A 23878-nucleotide genomic window follows, 5' to 3' on the forward strand; every position below is an offset into this window, starting at 1 on the left:
GCTGGTTCGGAACAGAGGGTGAAGACTGCAGGACTCAGATAAGTACAACGGCTCTCCTGCAGCTCCCCCTCCCCCGTGCTCACACTGTGACACGGTTCTTCAGGGTTTACCTGTGGATCTGAGAGGGCCTGCTGGCTGATAGGGAGGAGGGATTCCTTCTTGGGGCAGTGGCTATTCGCTGTGCCATGCTGCTGCGCCTTTTCCTGTTTTGTTCGGAGGGCTCGTTATACCCTGCATCCTGGCGGCGGGTGCCATGTTCGGAGCCGGGGTCTGCCTTTTTTCATGTTTGCGATTTTTTTCGCGCAAATTTTTCGCGCGATCTGTGACGCAACTGGGGCGCTTCCGCTTTGCCTCAGCGCTTCTCCACGCTTGGCTGCTACTCCAGCTCCTCACAGGTCACGGTAGGACAGATAGTGTTCCGCAAAACTGTAGCAGACCCTGACTCCGGGATTGCCGCTGTCATGCCAAGTCCGGGGGCCCCCAAAAAAAATCTAAAGTGACACCTCAGGTCCCACTGGGATTCTTTAAGGTCTGCTGCTTGCCACTATCGTTTACAGGCTCCTGTGACTCTTGCCCTGCCTCGGGACAGGATCATCCACCTCCTCCTCCCCCTCCACCAAACCAGCCCAGTCCCTCCTCCACCCCTTCGGAGCCCTCCTGGGCCTCTGCCATAGCTAGGGCGGCCGCGGACGTAACCTGTTTAACCGTGTCCCCCAATGGAAGGGGCGAGAAAAGGAGATTTTTTTTATGAAACTCACCTGTAAAATATTTTTCTCGTCTTTTCCATTGGGGGTCACAGCTCCCATGTCACGCCCATGGTTATGGTCGTGACTCCTGAACTGCAGGCTGTTGCCTGCGGTTTGGTTTGGTTGTTCAACCACAGGTGAGGGCCGCTAGTATGTTGTCTCACTTGTGGTTGCTGCGGGCAACAAGTTGTTATTTTGTATGTCGCAGTATAGCAGCCTGAGCTGGTGCTAGGCAGCTTGCTGCAATGTGCATGCGGTTGCACCTGGCAACCTGTCTTTGTTAGGTGTGTCTTTTGTATGTCTGGTGTGCACAGGGTTTTAGTTACGTGTGCACTTTCCCCTTTAAGTGGCTGTCTTCCCTTCCCTGGTGTGAGAAGGGTTAATTCCCTTCCTAGTCTGTGAGCACTGGGTGTGTCTGCGTGGGTGTGGCTACATGGGCTATTTAGCCTCAGTTGAGACATGATGTCTGAGGGGTACTTCAGCCATGGTTAGCTGGAGTCATCCTCCTGGTTATATACCATCTGCCAGTGAGGGCCACCCTTGTGGTCATAAGTTTAAGTTTTTACGTGATGTCATTTTATGTGTATGTGGTGTTTATGATTACTGCGGCTATGGATCTGGCTTCCTGTGTTTTTATGTGTGTGTGCTGTGTCCTTTTATGTTTGGGTGTGGACACCAGCTTGTGTGCATGGGATCCAGTCAGTGAGTCTGTGGCAGGTAGGTGTGGAAGTTCTTTTCACCCTCCTGCCATATCCAAAGGCTGTTTATTTTCCTATCCCCTTGCAGCTTGGCCACTTTAGACTCCTGTTTCTCCGCGTCCAGGAGGAACAGGTTGTCTACCCAGCTCCTAGCTCAGGGACCTACGGAGGGTTAGTAGGGATCCGAGGTTCCGGAGCATGAGCCCTCCTACCATCAAGGTCGGCTCATGCAGCTAGGAGTCCTCTGATAGAACAGAGCAGAATTCGCAATTCAGATTTGAACTTCGCCTAAAGCAGTTTTCCGACAAGCACATGTGCGGTCCATGAAACACAGTCCGTATCACGACTGCCCTTTCTGGAACGATTGCTGCGTTATACCTATCTATGATGCTGTGAATTCCAGCCCGACTTACAGGTCTACTGTGCTGTACTCAAATGATGCTCTCAGTTCCGTACAGTAGACCTGTGAATTCACAGCCTCATAGATCACTATAATACAGTGAGTTTGGGTTAGTGAGCTGTAGTTGTATCTGGAAATGCAGCCATCAGGTGGAACGTCCTAAACATATCACACGTGCTTATCTGAATAAGGGATGTAGGTAGGTAGATAATGAATGGATGGATGGACAGACAGATAGATAAATACAATTTTGGATAAATAATAGGCATATTGAAGAAAGTACTACGCTGTATTTTCCCCTCTGACTCTGATGCATTTTTATATTAAAGGGAGTCTGTCACCACAATTTTTCCTTTTAGACCACTTACTAAGCACTGTAGCATAACTATAGATCAGTCAAATGGTACCTTTTTGTTTGGATGTTCACCAGGGGCAAAAACTGAGTTTTATTCATATGTAAATGAGGGCTCGCAAGTGCCCAGGGGCGACGTTTGGGCTGTAAGTGCCCAGGCCGCTCTTCCTTCTTCTCACATAACCCCTCCCCAGCCTGTTGCTTGGCCCGCCCTGTGTGCCTCTTACATCATCCAGTGTACTGGCCGATAACCCGCCCGCGAATGCGCACTGCATGGAATGATGCTGCTGCCCACAATGGTCATCACAGTGCGCATGCGCCGGCGGGATATCGGCCAGTACACTGGATGACGTAAGAGGCTTACAGGGCGGGCCAAGCAACAGGCTGGGGAGGGGTTATGTGAGAAGAAGGCAGAGCGCCTGGGCACTTACAGCCCAAACGCCGCCCCTGGGCACTTACAGCCTGAACGCCGCCCCTGGGCACTTGCGAGCCCTCATTTACATATGAATAAATCTCAGTTTTTGCCCCTGGTGAACATCCAAACAAAAAGACAAAGGTAACATTTGACTGATCTATAGTTATTCTACAGTGCTATGTAAGTGGTCTATAAGGGCAAATTGTGGTGACAGACTCCCTTTAAAGGAGTTATCCCATGACTAATGTAAAAAATGAAAACCCGACATCATACAGGACATGACAACCTCTTTCTAACAAAGCTAGAACCAGTACTGTACCTCACATGGAGCCAGAGATCTCCACAATCATTGCTCGGCTAGATTTATATCAGGCTAGTTGCTCAAGGGGAGTGTCCTTTCTGCTACAGCCCAGGGGGCGTGTCTATTCTGTTGCAATTCTCTCCCTATCACAACTCAGGAGGCTGTTGAAGGATGAAACTGAGCATGTGCGGCCATCTCAGTGAGCAGGACAAAGAAATAAGAAAAGAAAAACAGCAGGTGGCGCCATACAGATAGATTTTATTGAGTAACTCAGTGGCGAGATAGGCAACCTCCGACACTCCAGCTGTTGTGAAACTACAACTCCCAATATGCATACTTGCTCTGCTCTTCTAAGAACTCTCATAGAAATGAATGGGGAATGCTGGGAAATGTAGTTTCACAAAAGCTGGAGTGCTAAAGGTTGCTGATCCCTGGGCTATGCTAAATTTTTAATTACATGCAATTACAGAAGTATTCAGATCCAGGTGCTGGTTCGAAAATTAGGATAATTTTCATGGGACCGACCCTTTAAAGTTAAAAAAAAATATAATTTACAAAGGAGAATGAATGAATAAGCCAACGCGACAGACATGGAACTTATGATACCAATGTCTTTTTACAAAACTACATTTGAAAAAGTATGCATATCACCAATACTTTACTTTATGTTAAATATAATATCTATGTCAAATCGATTAAAAGCTGATGATCTGAGGTTCTGTAAGGCCAAATGCTGCTACATGTTCAAGCTATGCTCCTAGCATGTGTGATCATTTACAGTGGGGGTGCTGTTATCCCTTGATCTGCACAGGCTTAGGACTCATGCACACGACCGTTGTGTTCATCCGTGGCCGTTGTGCCGTTTTCAGTTTTTTTTCGTGGACCCATTGACTTTCAATGGGTCCGTGGAAAAATCAGAAAATGCACCGTTTTGCAGCCGAGACCGTGATCCGTGTATCCTGTCCATCAAAAAAATAGGACCTGTCCTATTATTTTGACTGACAACGGTTCACAGACCCATTCAAGTCAATGGGTCCGTGAAATAACACGGATGCACACAAGATTGGCATCCGTGTCCGTGATCCGTGGCCGTAGGTTACTTTCATACAGACGGATCCGAAGATCCGTCTGCATAAAAGCTTTTTCAGAGCTGAGTTTTCACTTCGTGAAAACTCAGATCCGACAGTATATTCTAAAACAGAGGCGTTCCCATAGTGATGGGAACGCTTCTAGTTAGAATATACAACGAACTGTGTACATGACTGCCCCCTGCTGCCTGGCAGCCCCGGATCTCTTACAGGGGGCTATGATATGCACAATTAACCCCACAGGTGCTGCACCTGAAGGGGTTAATTGTGCGTATCATAGCCCCCTGTAAGAGATCCGGGGCTTCCAGGCAGCAGGGGGCAGACCCCCTCCCTCCCCAGTTTAAATTTCATTGGTGGCCAGTGCGGCCCCCCTCCCTCTATTGTAATAATAACATTGGTGGCACAGTGTGCGCCCCTTCCGCCCTCTATTGCATTAATAACATTAGTGGCAGTGTGCGGCCTCTCCCGGCCCCCCCCCTCCCTCCCTCTATTGCATTAATAACATTGGTGGCAGTGTGCGGCCTCCCCCGGCCCCCCCTCTCTCCCTCTATTGCATTAATAACATTGGTGGCAGTGTGCGGCCTCCCCCTCCCCCCGATCATTGGTGGCAGCGGAGTTCCGATCGGAGTCCCAGTTTAATCGCTGGGACTCCAATCGGTAACCAGGACGCTACTGCAGTCCTGGTTGCCATGGTTACTTAGCAATAGTAGAAGCATCATACTTACCTGCTGGCTGCTGCGATGTCTGTGTCCGGCCGGGAGCTCCTCCTACTGGTAAGTGACAGCAATGCACCGCACAGACCTGTCACTTACCAGTAGAAGGAGCTCCCGGCCGGACACAGATATCGCAGCAGCCAGCAGGTAAGTATGATGCTTCTACTATTGCTAAGTAACCATGGCAACCAGGACTGCAGTAGAGGGGGAGGCCGCACACTGCCACCAATGTTATTAATGCAATAGAGGGAGGGAGGGGGGGCCGGGGGAGGCCGCACACTGCCACCAATGTTATTAATACAATAGAGGGAGGGAGGGGGGGCCAGGGGAGGCTGCACACTGCCACCAATGTTATTAATACAATAGAGGGAGGGAGGGGGGGCCAGGGGAGGCTGCACACTGCCACCAATGTTATTAATGCAATAGATTCAGAATGCATTGGGGTTAAACTGATCCATTTTGGGCCGCTTGTGAGATCCCTGAAACGGATCTCACAAGCGGACCCAGAAACGCCAGTGTCAAAGTAGCCTTAGACATATGCACGCTTATCAATGTGCTGGAATTGTAAGACTGATGTAAGTTTTTTTTTTCTTTTGGTATTTTGCAGATTTTTTGTGTTAATGTTTTTTTTCATGATTTTCATGTTACTTACATATTAAGTCTATATAGTAAATTATGAAATTCACTACAAAGCTTTATTTTTCTCTGTCATTTTTTGCATTGTGTGAGTTTTTAGCATTTTTGGTGCAGCATGCTCTAGGTATGGCCAACCAGCACTGTGGCTGAACAGTCTCATATAAAGCTCTGCTACATCTGTTTCTCTCTTCCATCAGCATTGATGCTGACCCACCACATATAAATCTCTGTTACATCTGTCTATTTTCTTCACCATTAGTACTGTGGCTGAACAGCGCTTATTCAGCTCTGCTACATCTGATTCTATCTTTCACATGCATTGATTCTAAACCACCACATACACATCTCTGCTAAATCGATCTATTTCCTTCACCATTAGTACTGTGGCTGAACAGCGCTTATTCAGCTCTGCTACATCAGATTCTAAACCACCACATACACATCTCTGCTAAATCCGTCTATTTCCTTCACCATTAGTACTGTGGCTGAACAGCGCTTATTCAGCTCTGCTACATCTGATTCTATCTTTCACCCGCATTGATTCTAAACCGCCACATACACATCTCTGCATATCTGCCCCCATAAGTGCCTCCTCCATCTGCCCCCATAAGTGCCTCCAGTGTCCATCCATTTCATACAGTTGCCCCCTTTGAATTCAGGATGAACCCCCTTTATTGGCACATATTCAATAATCGTTGGTGGATTAGTGTGGCAGTAGAAATTATGCTTACCTATTAGGAGATAGTATCCCGGTCCTCCGAGGTCCGTCCGCTCACTCCGCTGACTCGCCCAAACTGTTCGGATAGCCGCGCATGCACGGCTCTATCTCAGACGCGATGGATATTCTGCGCATGCGCGGACGCCCGAAAGAGATAAGACGTGCGCGTTCACAAGAGGCCGGCCGCAGGATCGCAGACTATGAAGTGCGCAGGCGCGGCCCATGGATGCGGCCGGCGATAGGTGGCCGTATCCATGGGCAGCGAGTATAAACAATAAAATATGATTTTTCATTTTTATTAAAAACTATAAGATTTAGGAAAAGCCTCGGGGGGGAATGAAAGATGATTATAAAGATGATAATACCCCTTTAACTCTGTACTAATAAAGCGCTTCCATTATGGAAGCGCTTCATTAGTACAGAAGGACCAGGAAGCGGTGAAGGATCTGTACTCACCGCTTCCTGGTCGACGGCTCGACTATCGGCTGTGCTGGGCTGCGCACAGCGTCAGGTCACTCTGTGAATTCACACTGTGCACCGCTATACACAGCCAGCCGACAGCAGGATGAAGAGGATCGCGATGGTGAGCAGGAGCAGGAGAGGTAAGTGTTTTATTTTATTTGCACTGGGGGCTGATGGCTGACATTGGGGGGGGGGGGGGGCTTATGGCTGACATTGGGGGGGGGCTTATGGCTGACATTGGGGGGCTTATGGCTGACATGGGAGGCTGATAGATGGCTAAAGGTTTGGGGGTTGATCTGAGCCATTAGGGGGCTGATTTGAGGTCTGATAAGCAATCCTTGTGTTTTGTTATGCGTGTGAATCAGTAGCCCCGCCCCAGAACCCCCCACCGGGTCCCTGGGAAAATTGTCTTGCATGAAACTGGTCCTTGGTGCAAAAAAGGTTGGGGACCACTGGTCTAGGGCATATGTTCAGCAGCACTCTTCAAATATGTATGCCAAAAGTAAAGCCTCAACCCTGATGTGAACAGACCCTAACAGACATCACTGAAATTGCTGAGAGTTCTTCATAACACCAGTGCTTGTTCCTATGATATTATTGATACGTCTGCCCTGGTTTTAACAGGGAATACAAGCGTCTCTCAGGTATTAGAAATTGTTTTATTATCACGCCCCGTGTCAGTAAAAATAACTGAAAATTGATTTGATGTTTTGCCCTGTGTATTATTCTTCCTCTTTCACCAGTCTGTAGAATTAATTGATTTTTTTTCATCATTCACATGGGAAAATGGTCAGGAAACTCATCTGCTCTGTAGTAGCTGAATTAAGACACCAGGGAGCTGGTTTGACAGAAGGAGCACTCTAGTCACACAACACCAAATACCTCCATACCAGAATCAACTCTGTGGCTTTACTAGAAAGGTGGAGAAGAAAAAATGGAACAGGAGTGGGGGGTGGGTGATCAGTTCCACAAGAAGTACTAATTTGAATGCAGAAATGCGGATAAACATTAAAGGCAAACTGAAAGCAGTCTAAACATTGTGACAGATTTGCACTAACTGGGGCAGAAATAAAAATTACCATCAGTGACCAGATCGGGGATTTATCTAACCGCTCCACCTCTGAAGCTGAGCGTTCCCAGCAGCTAAAGGGAAGAAAGATATAGCGAGAGTTTACAAGCGGCTCTGCTGCGCCAGTTTTCTTGCATACAAAAGTTGCCAATTTTTGAGAAAACCATGTTTGGGCAATAATTTGCACCTTTTTGTATTTTTTTTCCCCTACCACTTTTTGACAATAATAATGGGTGGAGTTTAGCAGGATGGGGCATGGACCAACAGATTTATCATAATTAATGTGTCATAAATGGTCATTTATGGTGCAAACTATTTGTTTTTCTGGCTCATACATACCCTACAGATGTGCCAAATTTTTCAAGTGGTGTCTGCTTTTTAATACATTTGGTGCATCTTCATATAATCAGCGTACTTCAAATAAAGACCAGAGTACAAAAACACTCCTCTTAATAATTTACCCCTGTAGCCTGTCAACAGATTACAGACTGCCATAAAATTGGCCTGCAGGTGTAGTTGCTGGTTGTTTGAAATGTTCTGCAGCTCTAGAGGAAGCCATAGGACTACTCCAGCAGCTAAGGGCTCCTGCACATGGCTGAAATGTGTCCAGCAATGGACAGGGAGCAGATTGGCCATTGACTCTACAGGGAGAAATCCCTGTTGGTTGGTCAGGTAATGGCTACCCTATCACAGGGTAGGTCATCAATATCTGATCGGCGGTGGTCTGGCACCCGGCACCTCCACCGATCAGCTGTTTGAAGAGGAGGTGACGCTGCATGCAAGCCCTCTCTTCATTACACTGCCCTTCATCTCCTTTGCAGTGGCAGCGTAGTGTCATTGAATAGAATGAGTACTGGTAATTACACTGCGCCTTCAAGACAAGGAGCAGTGTAATGAAGAGGAAGCAGCACTCAAATGAAGCGTCGCATCCTCTTCTGCCCAAAACACATCAGCATAACATTTTGACAGCTTCCTGTTTACAAATATCTGTAATTTACTCTGAAACGGGCCGGCGGATTAACCCCTTCTATGCTGCTGACCGCGATATAGAAGAGGTCTGTGTCAGATGAACGATCGCATCGAGTCCCCGCACTGCTGTAGCGGGGACCCGATGCGACACAAGGCAGCCCGATTCCGTGGAAAGGCTGCCCAATGTCTTGCACGGCATCAGGAACTGCCTTCTACGGGAGCCGAGGAGATCCAGCCTCAGGCCCGGTCTTCTAGGCAACCTGTTCGTGTATGACTCAGTGTCATACACTAACAGGCAATGATTACAATACAGATGTATTGTAATGCATTGCAGAGGGGATCAGACCTCCAAAAGTGGATTTCATAAATAAAGTAAAGTTAAAAAAAAGTGTTTTTAATAAAATTAATAAAGAAAAAAAATGCCCCTTTCCCCTTATTTTATAAGAAAAAACTGAAAAAACAAAACAAAACCCACACATATTAGGTATTCCTTCCCTTCTGCGCCCTGCCGTGTGCCCGTACAGCAGTTTACGATCACATGTGGGGTGTTTCTGTAAACCGCAGAATCAGGGTAATAAATATTGAGTTTTAGAAATAGAAAAGAATTACAGCGGCTCACCCTCTTTCTATATGGAAAAGGTGCTCACCCCCAGGTCCCACCCTCAGGACCGGTGAGAAAATGTATAAATAGCAAGTATGGGGGGGGCACACTCAAAAGGGACCACAAAGCGGTAGTAGTGTGAATACACTTTAATATATTGAAATAAATTTAAAACATTAAGAACATACCCCTAAAAATATGACATACACTAAAATATCACATGTACATGATAAACATAAGCCCAACCACTCAGTCTCTGCGTCAAGGCTTCAAATAGTCACAATAACGTGCGGCAAAAAAATTTTTTTTCCACTCCAGGAATTGTAGTAATAGTGGAATATCTTCACCAGTCCTTAAATGGAAATGTCAGTGGAATAAAGCAGCAAACAGCAACATTGTAATGGTGGGAAAACCTAACCAGTCCTTTGGTGGACAGATAGGCCAGCAATGATACACTGTTGTAGAACTGAAATCCAATACACCCCTTCACTGTCCAGTGCGCTATTATGGCAAAGCGGGAGCCCAGTTCTCTGTCCAAACACTTATAGTGTAGCGCCCACAATGGGGGTTAGATCTCACTTGCCTCCACATACAAAGCAGTGCTCAAGATTGAGCCCGGTCTTACCCGTCTTCACTGTCCCATCTGCAGCGACGATCCAGGCGGCCGCACACCAAACAACGTCTCACGTGGTGTGCTCGGCCTGTACGCGGCGTCCCACGTGACCTGGTTTCCTAGGGGACCGGATATGCGCTCCAATGACGTAGATATCGAGCGACTGCTTCGGAATCCGTATGAGTTACTTTGTTTGCTTTTTCTGTTGCCGGCTTTCTTTATCTTTCTTTAAATCGATCCACGCTCACTCCAAACCGCCAGACGCGTTTCAGGGTCCTACACCCCTTCCTCAGTGGCCAACTGAGTGAGCGGATCCTCACTCTTTATAAATGGGATATCTCCACCCACATTCTCCATATTCATTGTGCAATTCTATGGAGTGGATTTATCCCATATGGAGTGGGTTCCCATTCCGAACATGTTGATCATATATACATATATAACTTCATATAAAATGTTACAATGATTAAAATAATAAATACACCCCTGCATTTTACATTCCAAACATTTAAAACAGATACTGGAGGAGACTGCAAGGTCATACCTTATATCTATATGCCTATGGACCGCAGTGAAAACGCATGTAAACCGCAATAAGGAGGCATGTGTGCACTGCGTCTTACACTACAGTATTCAACTTAAGGACATCACATATATCCGGGGGAGCTATGATATTCATTTTTCACTCATTGGTCCTTTTGGGATGAATATCATAGCTCCCCCGGATATATGTGATGTCCTTAAGTTGAATACTGTAGTGTAAGACGCAGTGCACACATGCCTCCTTATTGCGGTTTACATGCGTTTTCACTGCGGTCCATAGGCATATAGATATAAGGTATGACCTTGCAGTCTCCTCCAGTATCTGTTTTAAATGTTTGGAATGTAAAATGCAGGGGTGTATTTATTATTTTAATCATTGTAACATTTTATATGAAGTTATATATGTATATATGATCAACATGTTCGGAATGGGAACCCACTCCATATGGGATAAATCCACTCCATAGAATTGCACAATGAATATGGAGAATGTGGGTGGAGATATCCCATTTATAAAGAGTGAGGATCCGCTCACTCAGTTGGCCACAGAGGAAGGGGTGTAGGACCCTGAAACGCGTCTGGCGGTTTGGAGTGAGCGTGGATCGATTTAAAGAAAGATAAAGAAAGCCGGCAACAGAAAAAGCAAACAAAGTAACTCATACGGATTCCGAAGCAGTCGCTCGATATCTACGTCATTGGAGCGCATATCCGGTCCCCTAGGAAACCAGGTCACGTGGGACGCCGCGTACAGGCCGAGCACACCGCGTGAGACGTTGTTTGGTGTGCGGCCGCCTGGATCGTCGCTGCAGATGGGACAGTGAAGACGGGTAAGACCGGGCTCAATCTTGAGCACTGCTTTGTATGTGGAGGCAAGTGAGATCTAACCCCCATTGTGGGCGCTACACTATAAGTGTTTGGACAGAGAACTGGGCTCCCGCTTTGCCATAATAGCGCACTGGACAGTGAAGGGGTGTATTGGATTTCAGTTCTACAACAGTGTATCATTGCTGGCCTATCTGTCCACCAAAGGACTGGTTAGGTTTTCCCACCATTACAATGTTGCTGTTTGCTGCTTTATTCCACTGACATTTCCATTTAAGGACTGGTGAAGATATTCCACTATTACTACAATTCCTGGTTACAATTCCTGGAGTGGAAAACATTTTTTTTTGCCGCAAGTTATTGTGACTATTTGAAGCCTTGACGCAGAGACTGAGTGGTTGGGCTTATGTTTATCATGTACATGTGATATTTTAGTGTATGTCATATTTTTAGGGGCATGTTCTTAATGTTTTAAATTTATTTCAATATATTAAAGTGTATTCACACTACTACCGCTTTGTGGTCCCTTTTGAGTGTGCCCCCCCCCATACTTGCTATTCATAAATATTGAGTTTTATTTGGCTGTTAACCCTGCTTTGCTACTGGAAAAAAATGGATTAAAATGTAAAATCTGCCAAAAAAGTGAAATTCTGAAATTTCATTTCCATAAATTCTTGTGGAACACCTAAAGGGTTAACAAAGTTTGTCAAATCAGTTTTGTATACCTTGAGGGGTGTAGTTTCTAAAATGGGGTCATTTTTGGGTGGTTTCTATTATGTAAGCCCCACAAAGTGACTTCAGACCTGAACTGGTCCTTAAAAAGTGGGTTTTGGAAATTTTCCAAAACATTTCAAGATTTGCTTCCATACTTCTAAGCCTTCTAACGTCCCCAAAAAATAAAATGTCATTTTCAAAATGATCCAAACATGAAGTAGACATATTGGGAATGTAAAGTAATTACTATTTTTGAAGGTATTACTATCTATTATAAAAGTAGAGAAATTGAAATTTGCTAATTTTTCAAAATTTTTGGTAAATTTGGTATTTTTTTATGAATAATTTTTATTTTATTTTTTTACTTATTTTTACCACAGTCATGAAGTACAATATGTGACGAGAAAACAATCTCAGAATGGCCTGTATAAGTAAAAGCGTTTTAAAGTTATCACCATATAAAGTGACACATGTCAGATTTGCAAATAATGGCCTCGGCAGGAAGGTGAAAACAGACCCAGGGTTGAAGGGGTTAAATGCAGGTAGGTAACATACATATATACAATAATTGCTCCCAGGAAAAAAAATGGTCCCTATGGGAAGCAACAGCAACAAATCTGATTCTGTTATTTGGGAGAAGTGAGGAGGTGACATACAGACGTGGACAAAATTGTTGGTACCCTTTGGTCAATGAAAGAAAAAGTCACAATGGTCACAGAAATAACTTTAATCTGACAAAAGTAATAATAAATTAAAATTCTATAAATGTTAACCAATGAAAGTCAGACATTGTTTTTCAACCATGCTTCAACAGAATTATGTAAAAAAATAAACTCATGAAACAGGCATGGACAAAAATGATGGTACCCCTAACTTAATATTTTGTTGCGCAACCTTTTGAGGCAATCACTGCAATCAAACGCTTCCTGTAACTGTCAATGAGACATCTGCACCTCTCAGCAGGTATTTTGGCCCACTCCTCATGAGCAAACTGCTCCAGTTGTGTCCGGTTTGAAGGGTGCCTTTTCCAGACTGCATGTTTCAGCTCCTTCCAAAGATGCTCAATAGGATTGAGGTCAGGGCTCATAGAAGGCCACTTTAGAATAGTCCAATTTTTTCCTCTTAGCCATTCTTGGGTGTTTTTAGCGGTGTGTTTTGGGTCATTGTCCTGTTGCAAGACCCATGACCTGCGACTGAGACCAAGCTTTCTGACACTGGCTAGTACATTTCTCTCTAGAATTCCTTGATAGTCTTGAGATTTCATTGTACCCTGCACAGATTCAAGACACCCTGTGCCAGACGCAGCAAAGCAGCCCCAGAACATAACAGAGCCTCCTCCATGTTTCACAGTAGGGACAGTGTTCTTTTCTTGATATGCTTCATTTTTTCGTCTGTGAACATACAGCTGATGTGCCTTGGCAAAAACTTCGATTTTTGTCTCATCTGTCCACAGGACATTCTCCCAGAAGCTTTGTGGCTTGTCAACATGTAGTTTGGCATATTCCAGTCTTGCTTTTTTATGATTCGTTTTCAACAATGGTGTCCTCCTTGGTCGTCTCCCATGTAGTCCACTTTGGCTCAAACAACGACGGATGGTGCGATCTGACACTGATGTTCCTTGAGCATGAAGTTCACCTTGAATCTCTTTAGAAGTCTTTCTAGGCTCTTTTGTTACCATTCGGATTATCCGTCTCTTAGATTTGTCATCAATTTTCCTCCTGCGGCCACGTCCAGGGAGGTTGGCTACAGTCCCATGGATCTTAAACTTATGAATAATATGTGCAACTGTACTCACAGGAACATCTAGTTGCTTGGAGATGGTCTTATAGCCTTTACCTTTAACATGCTTGTCTATAATTTTCTTTCTGATCTCTTGAGACAGCTCTTTCCTTTGCTTCCTCTGGTCCATGTCGAGTGTGGTACACACCATATCACCAAACAACACAGTGATTACCTGGAGCCATATATATAGGCCCAATGGCTGATTACAAGGTTGTAGACACCTGTGATGCTAATTAGTGGACACACCTTGAATTAACATGTCCCTTTGGTCACATTATGTTCTGTGTTTTCTAGGGGTACCATCATTTTTGTCCATGCCTGTTTCATGAGTTTATTTTTTTACATAATTCTGTTGAAGCATGGTTGAAAAACAATGTCTGACTTTCATTGGTTAACATTTATAGAATTTTAATTTATTATTACTTTTGTCAGATTAAAGTTATTTCTGTGACCATTGTGACTTTTTCTTTCATTGACCAAAGGGTACCAACAATTTTGTCCACGTCTGTAAATATTGCTTATCATGAACACTTTTTCATGTAGGTAGCATCTTTCACATTTACTTTACCTCTCGGCTGTTTCCAGACTTCAAGTGATATCCAAAGACAAGTTCTAAATTCACTGTCCTCTCTTCATCTTCATTTTCAAAAGTAAGATCCTGAAAGATAAATGACATCAGACCAAGGAGAACTTATGTTTAAAGCTCTCGGAGAGTTTAGCGCGGCTGCTGGAGGACAGGCTCAGAAACGTTTCTTAACGACTATTTTCTGTTCCTGAGCTGACACCACTGCTGGGGATAGATGCCTCCCACACACATGAATACTGGGAACAATGGCGTCAAACCCCTAGGGCTTGTATGATGCTCTGCAAGTTACACTCATTCAAACTGCATTTTGCGCTCACGAATGTAAGGAATTGCTCAAAAGTATCCGTCACAAAAGCCCAGCTGGTTCCTGCACCATTTAAATGGACTGACATGACTCATTTATCAGGGAAATAAAATGATTTACTTGCTGTGTATTAAAAGGGAAATATTTGACCAAACGGCAGTTTTGATATCTCTGGTCTCTGAATACATCACTTAAACGGAGGTTTCTAATATTGAGAACCTGTCCCAGCAGGCATACTGTATGCTATGTGTCAGTCTACCCGCACATAGACCTGACCACTGGACCCAAACCTGAGATATGAGCTCGTATTGATTTAGGGCTTTGTAAGGGTACTTTCAAACTAGTGTTATTCTTTTCCGGTATTAAAATCTGGTAAAGGGTCTCAATACCGGAAAAAAACACATCAGTTTTGTCCTAATGCATTCTGAATTGAAAGCAATTTGTTCAGTATGCATCAGGATGTCTTCTGTTCTGTCCCTTGTACGGTATTTGGCCAAAATTCCGGAACAATACCGCACTTGCTGGATCCGGCATTAATTTCCATAGAGATGTAATAATGCCGGATCCGGTACCAAGTGTTCCGGAAATTGGCACGTCGCCGGATCCGGTTTTCTGGTCTGCGCATGCGCCGCGATATAGGGGGAGCTGGTTTTGCTTTTGATCTTTGAAAAAATTTAAATACCGGATCCGTTATTCCGGATGAGACGGATCCGCCGTCTAACGAATCCGGGATAAAAAGGAAATCAGTTTGCATACTGTTTGCTGGATTCGGCAGGCAGTTCCGGCAACGGAACTGTCTGCCGGATTCTAACAACGCTAGTGTGAAAGTACCCTAAGTCTGTGTACAGAAGAAAGAAAAAAAATCATAATTTACAAAAGCACAAATGCACTTAACTGGTGACAGTGTGGTTCTATGAGATTTACTTAAATGGGGCTGAGACCCAATAGTGAGCTTGACCCATGGATAAGATGGTGCTGTTTCTAAAAAATGTAAATGTAAAGCTGTTAAAATAATACTAAATACATCTTAAAGGGGTTGTCTGGGAAAACATAATTTCTGCAGCATGCCTCACCTATTAAAAGTATTATACTTACCTGCTCCCCACCACTCCAGTCCTCTGCGCTGACTCCCACCTCTCCATCTTCTGATCCAGGGCTTGTTTTCTTCCTCCCTGCTATGCGGTCACCTGATCCTCTTCAGCCAACTGCTGGCTTCAACAGTGATGTGTCCACACGAGACATGTCGCTGCTGAAGCCAGTGGTTGGCTGAAGAGGATCGGGTGCCAATCCCTGGAGGAAAAAAAAAAAAAAGCCCCGGACCAGAAGATGGAGAGGCGGGAGCCAGTGCAGAGGACCGGAGTGGCAGGGAGCAGGTAAGTCCGATCCTTTTAGTGAGGGAGGCAGGCTGTCGGCACCTGTTAGAAATGACGTATTCCTGGACAGCTCTTTAAATGAGTTCTTCAGTTTGTTTTAACTGATGATCTATCTTCTGGGTAGATCATCAGCATCTGACCGGCGCGGGTCCGACACCTGGGACCCCTGCCGATCAGCTGTTTGAGAAGGCAGCGGCGCTCCAGGAGCACCGCGGCCTTCTCACTGTTTACCGCTGGCCCAGTGACGTCATGACTAGAATCAACTGGCTTGGGCGCGGCTAAGCTCCATTTAAGTAAATGGAGCTTAGCCGCGCCCAGCCAGGCCAGTTGGTACTATCCAGAGGATAGATCATCAGTTAAAACAAACTGCAGAACCCCTTTAGGCTGAGTTCACACGAGCGTGACAGATTTGGTCTGGATGCGTTCAGGGTGCGTTCAGTTAAACTCGCACCATTTTGCAAGCAAGTTCAGTCAGTTTTGGCTGCAATTGCGTTTAGTTGTTCAGTTTTTTCAGCGCGGGTGCAATGCGTTTTGATGCTTTTTTCACGCGCGTGATAAAAAACGGAAGGTTTACAAACAACATCTCCTAGCAACCATCAGTGAAAAACGCATTGCATCCGCAGCCCCATTCACTTCTATGGAGCCAGGGCTGCGTGAAAATCTTTGTGGTGAAAATGGCAGCTTCAGATGTTAGCTGAAGGTTTATAGGTATTATGAAATGCTGCACATACGGGTTTCGGTTAATTAGGTGGTATTCTTTTAAAAAAAAAAAAAAAGAGCAGCATAGGTAATGTAAAATGCACAACACAAAAGTGTGTTTCTGCTAAAGGTGTTTTTGTTAATTAGGTGGCGATCTTCCCAAAAAACAGCATGATGTAGCTTTTGATGTTTAAGGGGTTCTGCCATTAAAGCTCCTTAAAAAAAAAAACGCAGTCACAGTTTGGTCAGTGTTTGAACAGTGATTTCCATCAGTGATTGTGCGTTACAGAACAGGTGCAAATCTTTCCATTACACATTGGGGGAGATTTATCAAAATTGGGGCAAAGGAAAAATGGCTTAGTTGCCCATAGCAACCAATCAGACTGATTCTTTTATTTTCCAAAGGAGCTGTGAAAAATGAAAGGTGAAATCTGATTGGTTGCTATGGGAAACTAAGCCAGTTTTCCTTTGCACCAGTTTTGATAAATCCCCCCTATTATCCCTGTGTAGGCTGCATTCCTGGTTTTTCACTTCCAATCACAGATGAAAATCCCTGAGCAAACACTGAAAGTGGCCTAGCAAAGCTTTTATGTCACTAATGTACTTTTATACTTTGGCACTGTGCGCTTTATCGCATTGTGTATATTATCTAGTATTGCATTTTCTGTGGGTTACTGGTTAGAAGGGTTGTGCTTATTATAGTACTACTGTTGTGTGTGTGTTCAACACGGTTCATGTGTTTTTAAAAGTCTGCTTGAATTTAATAGCCGGGACGAGCCTCCTTAACATCGCCGGTGACGCTAGGGAGGCTTATCCCCTAAGCAGCCTGCTATTAGCTGCTCCCCCTGTTGCCGGATGTTTTTATCTGCACGACGGGGAGATGCAGTGGAGGCCGTGCGGGGAGCGGGAGCGACACAGGTGTCAGGGTAAGTATAGCCTATATGAGGGGCCCGGCCATTAGGGAGATCATTAAAAGGGTTGGATAACCCCTTTTAAATGTCCTGCATGGTACAGGAATTTAAGGAACACCAAAGATGGTATAAAAATCATGCGGATCGGATGTGGACCTATTCATTTCAATGGGGCTGCAAAAAAATGCAGACAGAATGCCACGTGCTCTCCGCATCTGTATGTCTGTTCTGCCGTCCAGCAAAAAAATTAAAAAAAATATTGTACTCACCGTAAGATCTGTTTCTCTTCCGTTCATTGGGGGACACAGGCCTTGACTATGGGTATAGTTGTTGCCGCTAGGAGGTGGACACTAGGCACACAAAGTGTAGGCTCCTCCCTCTTCAGCTATATCCCTTCCTGCAGGGATCAAGCTAATCAGTTTAGTGCAAAAGCAGTAGGAGAAGCCAGACACAATAAAATCACATTATGTGCAAAACCAGAACCACACAGGCCCAAAACGGCCCATAAACAAAAAACTGGGTGGGAGCTGTGTCCCCCAATGAACGGAAGAGAAACAGATTTTACGGTGAGTACAAAAATCTAGTTTTCTCATCTGTCTCATTGAGGGACACAGGGATTGACCATGGGACGTTCCAGAGCAATCCCTGGGGTGGGCTTAACTACAACCCCCCCCTGCCAATCAGAGAACCGCTGTTTGCAAAACTCTATGCCCCAAAGAAGCGTCAGAAGATGCAAAGGTGTGCACCCTGTAAAACTTTGAAAAAGTATGCAAAGACGACCAGGTTGCCACCTTGCACACCTAGAGGGCTGAAGCCCCGTGATGCATCGCCCAAGAGGCTCCCACTGCCCGAGCCGAATGAGCAGTTACCCGGAAAGGCGGGGCCCGGTCCTTAACGCGGTACGCTTCCACAATAGCCAAAACAAATCCATCTGTAAATGGAAGTCTTTGACGCTGCCAGGCCTCGTCTCGGCCCCTCGGGAATCCGTCCGCCTGAAAGATGCTGTCTGGGACAGATAGATACGCACTGCACGCACCAGATCCATAGTATAGAGCGACTGTTCTCAAGGATGAGATGGGTCCGGACAAAATGAAGGAAGACTAATCTCCTCATTTAGATGGAATGTCGACACCACCTTTGGCAAGAAGAATGCACAGGACGAAGGACCACCTTATCCTGATGGAGGATCAGGAAAGGTGACCGACATTACAATGCCACGAGTTCCGACACTCTACAGATAGAAGTGGATTGCAACAAAAAAAAAAAACACACCTTATAAGACAGGAAGCGCAGCGACACCTGCTGCAAAGGCTCAAACGAAGAAGATTGGAGAGCGTTGAGCACTAGATTAATATCCCAATAGAGATCGTCACATTGGTCACCTTTACCGTCTTCATGATGATATTGAAAACCGTAACAGACGGAATAACATCAGGATTAGAGGACTCCCTGAGGCCACTAAGACGGAGGACTTGATACCTACCTTACAAGGTCTCTTTAGCATCATCCTGGGGGAACCTGTCACAGGCCGGTTGGAAATGGACAGAGCGCACAGAGCTTTAGCCCCCATCAGCTCAGACCCCTCTAGGCCCAGAGATGTGATCTGCCGTCTACACTATTATTCGGTGAAGGAGGCTATAATGAAAAAGGCGCGCAACCTTTCTACAATTGATTTCGACGGGGCCACGCTGACGATTCTCCAGGACTTATCCAGGAACACCTTGGCCCAGAGGAGGGCACTTAAACCCTTACTGGACCTCTTGAGGTCTAAGGATATTCCATATTCCTGGGGGTTTCCATTTCAACTAGTGGTCCGTAAGAATGGTCACCGTGTGGAACTGTGGGATCCTGACGACCTTGACATGTTCCTGTCTGCATTGAACTTACCACCAATTCATCTACCTGACTGGCAGGTCATTCCAGCTCTGCCATCTCGGTCCTCAAGTGGGCACCTTAGAAGAGCAGCTTCAGGAAGGATGCATCCTCAGCAGCCAGCGTGAACGTAAACCTGAGGCTAAGTTGTATAAGTATTCGTCTCTCATGCTATTCCAGGGACAACCTCAGAAATAAGTGATTATTTGGGGGGATTGAAAGTGCACTTATGCTTTCTTCTCTCCAATTGTGTTACTTTAATGCCTATGGCTAACTTTCCTATATTTTTTTCTTAGGTTTACAGAGTTTAGTTTACCTGAAGCATAGTGTTACAGAAATGCTTTGCTAGATAATGAAAGTTATATGTGATTGTTTTCATGTTCATCTATTAGTTGTGGCTCTCAGGGCTCCTCAGCCCTGTGGCGGCTTCCTTGGTCCGTCATTGGAAGTCCGTCTCCTACTGTAACCCTCGTTCTATTTGGTATAGGACGAGTCGGTCCCTCTACTTGGGACAGTTACCTGATATTGCAACTTACCCCTTTCTGTCCCTTTCCTTTTTCCTTCCTTCCCTTTTACTTTTACCTTCCTGTCTTGATAGTCGGCGATTGCCAGACCTCCTCAGGACGCAAGGTACTCTTGGGGTGGTTTGTGCGAACCCTTGACTATCCCTCTCTGCTGCGTTCTTGAATATAGCTTAGGGTACAATCTGAGTTTCTCAACATGGTGGGGCCGCCTAACGTGAAATTGGCCTCTCTAAACGTTCGAGGTTTCAATACCCCGGATAAGCGCTCAGGGGTTTTATACGGCATGCACAGGGAGAGGGTGCAAATTCTGCTGCTGCAGGAAACACATTTCAAAAGAGAGCAGGTTCCAAAGATCCTGTCAAAACATTATACTTTTTGGGTTCATAGCACTAATCCCGATTCTAAGTCTAAAGGCGTTTCAGTTGCTCTTCATAAATCACTGCCTTATACCTTTTTAGAGTCGCAATTGGATCCTCTGGGTCGGTTCCTGTTCCTGAAGCTACGAATCCATGAGAGAGTGTACACCATTGGGAATCTCTACCTGCCAAATACCAGACAAAGCAGAGCTCTATAAGGTATTCTTACTAAGTTGGATGCCTTTGCTGAGGGATTGGTGCTGTTGTGTGGTGATTTCAACATGATCATGGAGCCCGTTCTGGACTCCTCCTCGGGTAGAACTTCGGTTCCATGGTCAACAATCAATAGATCTAAACATCTGCTACATGCCAGACAGTTGGTAGATGTTTGGAGGATACTCCATCCTAAGGACAAAGATTTCACTTATTTTTCCCCGGCGCACCAATCTTACAGCAGATTAGATAGATTCCTGATATCTCACCATGCGTTGTCCCTTTCTCCTAACCCACACATAGGCACCCCACTTTGGTCAGATCATGCACCAATATTTTTGTCTCTAGAATTGCCGGGCCTGGTAGCCAAAGAGTGGACATGGAGGTTAAATGAGACCCTTTTGAGGGATAGTGTATGTAGGGCTGATCTAGAGTCAACGATCAGACAATTTATTGAGAATCACTCACTAGATGACACGGCCCTCCCCTTACAGTGGGAAGCGTTGAAATGTGTGTTGCGGGGCGTTTTGGTAAGCCATGGTGAGAGAAGGGAGCAAAGATTCGGCAACTTTTGCTGCAGATAGCCAATCTGGAGCAGTCACACAAGCAATCACTGGATCCACACGTTCTTTCTGAACTTACGGCGGCTAGAGACCAACTTAAAATGTTACTCTCAGTCTCTGTTTTCAGGAACACAGAGCGGTTTCGCAGCTACCTATTTGCGCATTCTAATAAACCCGGGAAGGCGCTAGCGCGTTATGCACACCCTCGACAACAGGTTAGCTTCATTCCAAATATATTGGATGCTAGTGGTGCTCTGGTGCATCATCCAAGACAAATAGCGGAAACCTTCAAAGTGTACTACGAGGGTCTATATAATATCCGGGGACAATTTGCGGACATGCCTGTAGAGGCGTTTGCTGACCGAATAAATGCATATATGGAAGATACGGCTCTTTCCACGATACCCATAGAAAAGGGAACAGAAATTGAAGAAGATTTTTCGGAACAGGAGATGGGAGAAGTTTTGAAATCACTAAAGGGGGGTAAAAGCCCTGGTTCAGATGGTTTTACTGCACCCTTTTTTAAGGACTTTAAAGAGCTGTTATTGCCTTTTCTCTTAAGGGTATTTAATAGCATCTCTCCTTCTTGTCCCTTTCCTAGACAATCCCTGGAGGCTCATATAGTCGTAATCCCGAAGCCTAATAAAGACCCAAAAGTTTGCACTAATTATCGTCCCATATCCCTGATCAACTGCGACATTAAAATATATTCCAAACTTATAGCGAATCGTCTTAATAGAATTCTCCCTGGTGTTATCCACGGCGATCAAGTAGGGTTTGTACCTGGTAGAGAAGCCAGGGATAATACTATTCACACGATTAACCTCATCTCTAGGGCTAAAAGTAAGGGGGTTCCTCTCTGTTTATTCTCAGTCGACGCAGAAAAAGCGTTTGACAGAGTTAATTGGGAATTTATGATTGCGGCACTGAAACAAATTGGTTTAGGCCCCACGGTAATAGGGAAAATTGGTGCTTTATATACAAACCGGATTCCAAAAAAGTTGGGACACTAAACAAATTGTGAATAAAAACTGAATGCAATGATGTGGAGATGGCAAATGTCAATATTTTATTTGTAATAGAACGTAGATGACAGATCAAACGTTTAATCCGATTTAAATGTATCATTTTAAAGGAAAAATACGTTGATTCAAATTTTCACGGTGTCAACAAATCCCCAAAAAGTTGGGACAAGTAGCAATAAGAGGCTGGAAAAAGTAAATTTGAGCATAACGAAGAGCTGGAAGACCAATTAACACTAATTAGGTCAATTGGCAACATGATTGGGTATAAAAAGAGCTTCTCAGAGTGGCAGTGTCTCTCAGAAGCCAAGATGGGTAGAGGATCACCAAGTCCCACAATGTTGCGCAGAAAGATAGTGGAGCAATATCAGAAAGGTGTTACCCAGCGAAAAATTGCAAAGACTTTGCATCTATCATCATCAACTGTGCATAACATCATCCGAAGATTCAGAGAATCTGGAACAATCTCTGTGCGTAAGGATCAAGGCCGTAAAACCATACTGGATGCCCGTGATCTCCGGGCCCTTAAACGACACTGCACCACAAACAGGAATGCTACTGTAAAGGAAATCACAGAATGGGCTCAGGAATACTTCCAGAAACCTTTGTCAGTGAACACAATCCACCGTGCCATCCGCCGTTGCCAGCTGAAACTCTACAGTGCAAAGAAGAAGCCATTTCTAAGCAAGATCCACAAGCTCAGGCGTTTTCACTTGGCCAGGGATCATTTAAAATGGAGTGTGGCAAAATGGAAGACTGTTCTGTGGTCAGACGAGTCACGATTCGAAGTTCTTTTTGGAAATCTGGGACGCCATGTCATCCGGACCAAAGAGGTCAAGGACAACCCAAGTTGTTATCAACGCTCAGTTCAGAAGCCTGCATCTCTGATGGTATGGGGTTGCATGAGTGCGTGTGGCATGGGCAGCTTGCATGTCTGGAAAGGCACCATCAATGCAGAAAAATATATTCAGGTTCTAGAACAACATATGCTCCCATCCAGACGTCATCTCTTTCAGGGAAGACCCTGCATTTTTCAACAAGATAATGCCAGACCACATTCTGCATCAATCACAACATCATGGCTGCGTAGGAGAAGGATCCGGGTACTGAAATGGCCAGTCTGCAGTCCAGATCTTTCACCTATAGAGAACATTTGGCGCATCATAAAGAGGAAGGTGCAATTAAGAAGGCCCAAGACGATTGAACAGTTAGAGGCCTGTATTAGACAAGAATGGGAGAGCATTCCTATTTCTAAACTTGAGAAACTGGTCTCCTCTGTCCCCAGACGTCTGTTGAGTGTTGTAAGAAGAAGGGGAGATGCCACACAGTGGTGAAAATGGCCTTGTCCCAACTTTTTGGGGATTTGTTGACACCATGAAATTCTGATTCAACATATTTTTCCCTTAAAATGGTACATTTTCTCAGTTTAAACTTTTGTTCCGTGATTTATGTTCTATTCTGAATAAAATATTAGAAGTTGGCACCTCCACATCATTGCATTCAGTTTTTATTCACGATTTGTATAGTGTCCCAACTTTTTTGGAATCCGGTTTGTACGATTCCCACTGCCAGAGTGAGAACCAATGGTATACTAGCCTCCTCTTTCTACATAAAAAATGGGACTCGGCAAGGTTGTCCGCTCTCTCCCTTATTGTATGTGATAGTCATGGAACATCTGGCTAATGCCTTACGAGCTAACCCAGATGTTAAAGGCATACAATCGGGGAGCGCGCATCATAAATTGGCACTGTATGCTGACGACCTCCTCATGTATGTTTCAAATCTTCACGTCGCTGTCCCATCTATTCTACAG

The 23878-nt window shown here is 45.0% G+C and overlaps 1 protein-coding gene across 2 annotated transcripts in view; it reads right to left on the bottom strand.

Moving 5' to 3' along the window:
• Window positions 1-23878, bottom strand: part of MAP3K20 (mitogen-activated protein kinase kinase kinase 20) — a 215695-nt gene that overhangs the window by 26238 nt on the left and 165579 nt on the right. For both annotated transcript variants that reach the window (XM_044303724.1, XM_044303723.1), the window contains exon 16: window positions 14211-14300. In XM_044303724.1, coding sequence (XP_044159659.1) covers window positions 14211-14300 — 90 coding nt within the window. The remainder of the gene's footprint in view (window positions 1-14210; window positions 14301-23878) is intronic.

Source organism: Bufo gargarizans, chromosome 8 (assembly GCF_014858855.1).
Source record: "Bufo gargarizans isolate SCDJY-AF-19 chromosome 8, ASM1485885v1, whole genome shotgun sequence".
Classification (NCBI taxonomy): Eukaryota; Metazoa; Chordata; class Amphibia; order Anura; family Bufonidae; genus Bufo; species Bufo gargarizans.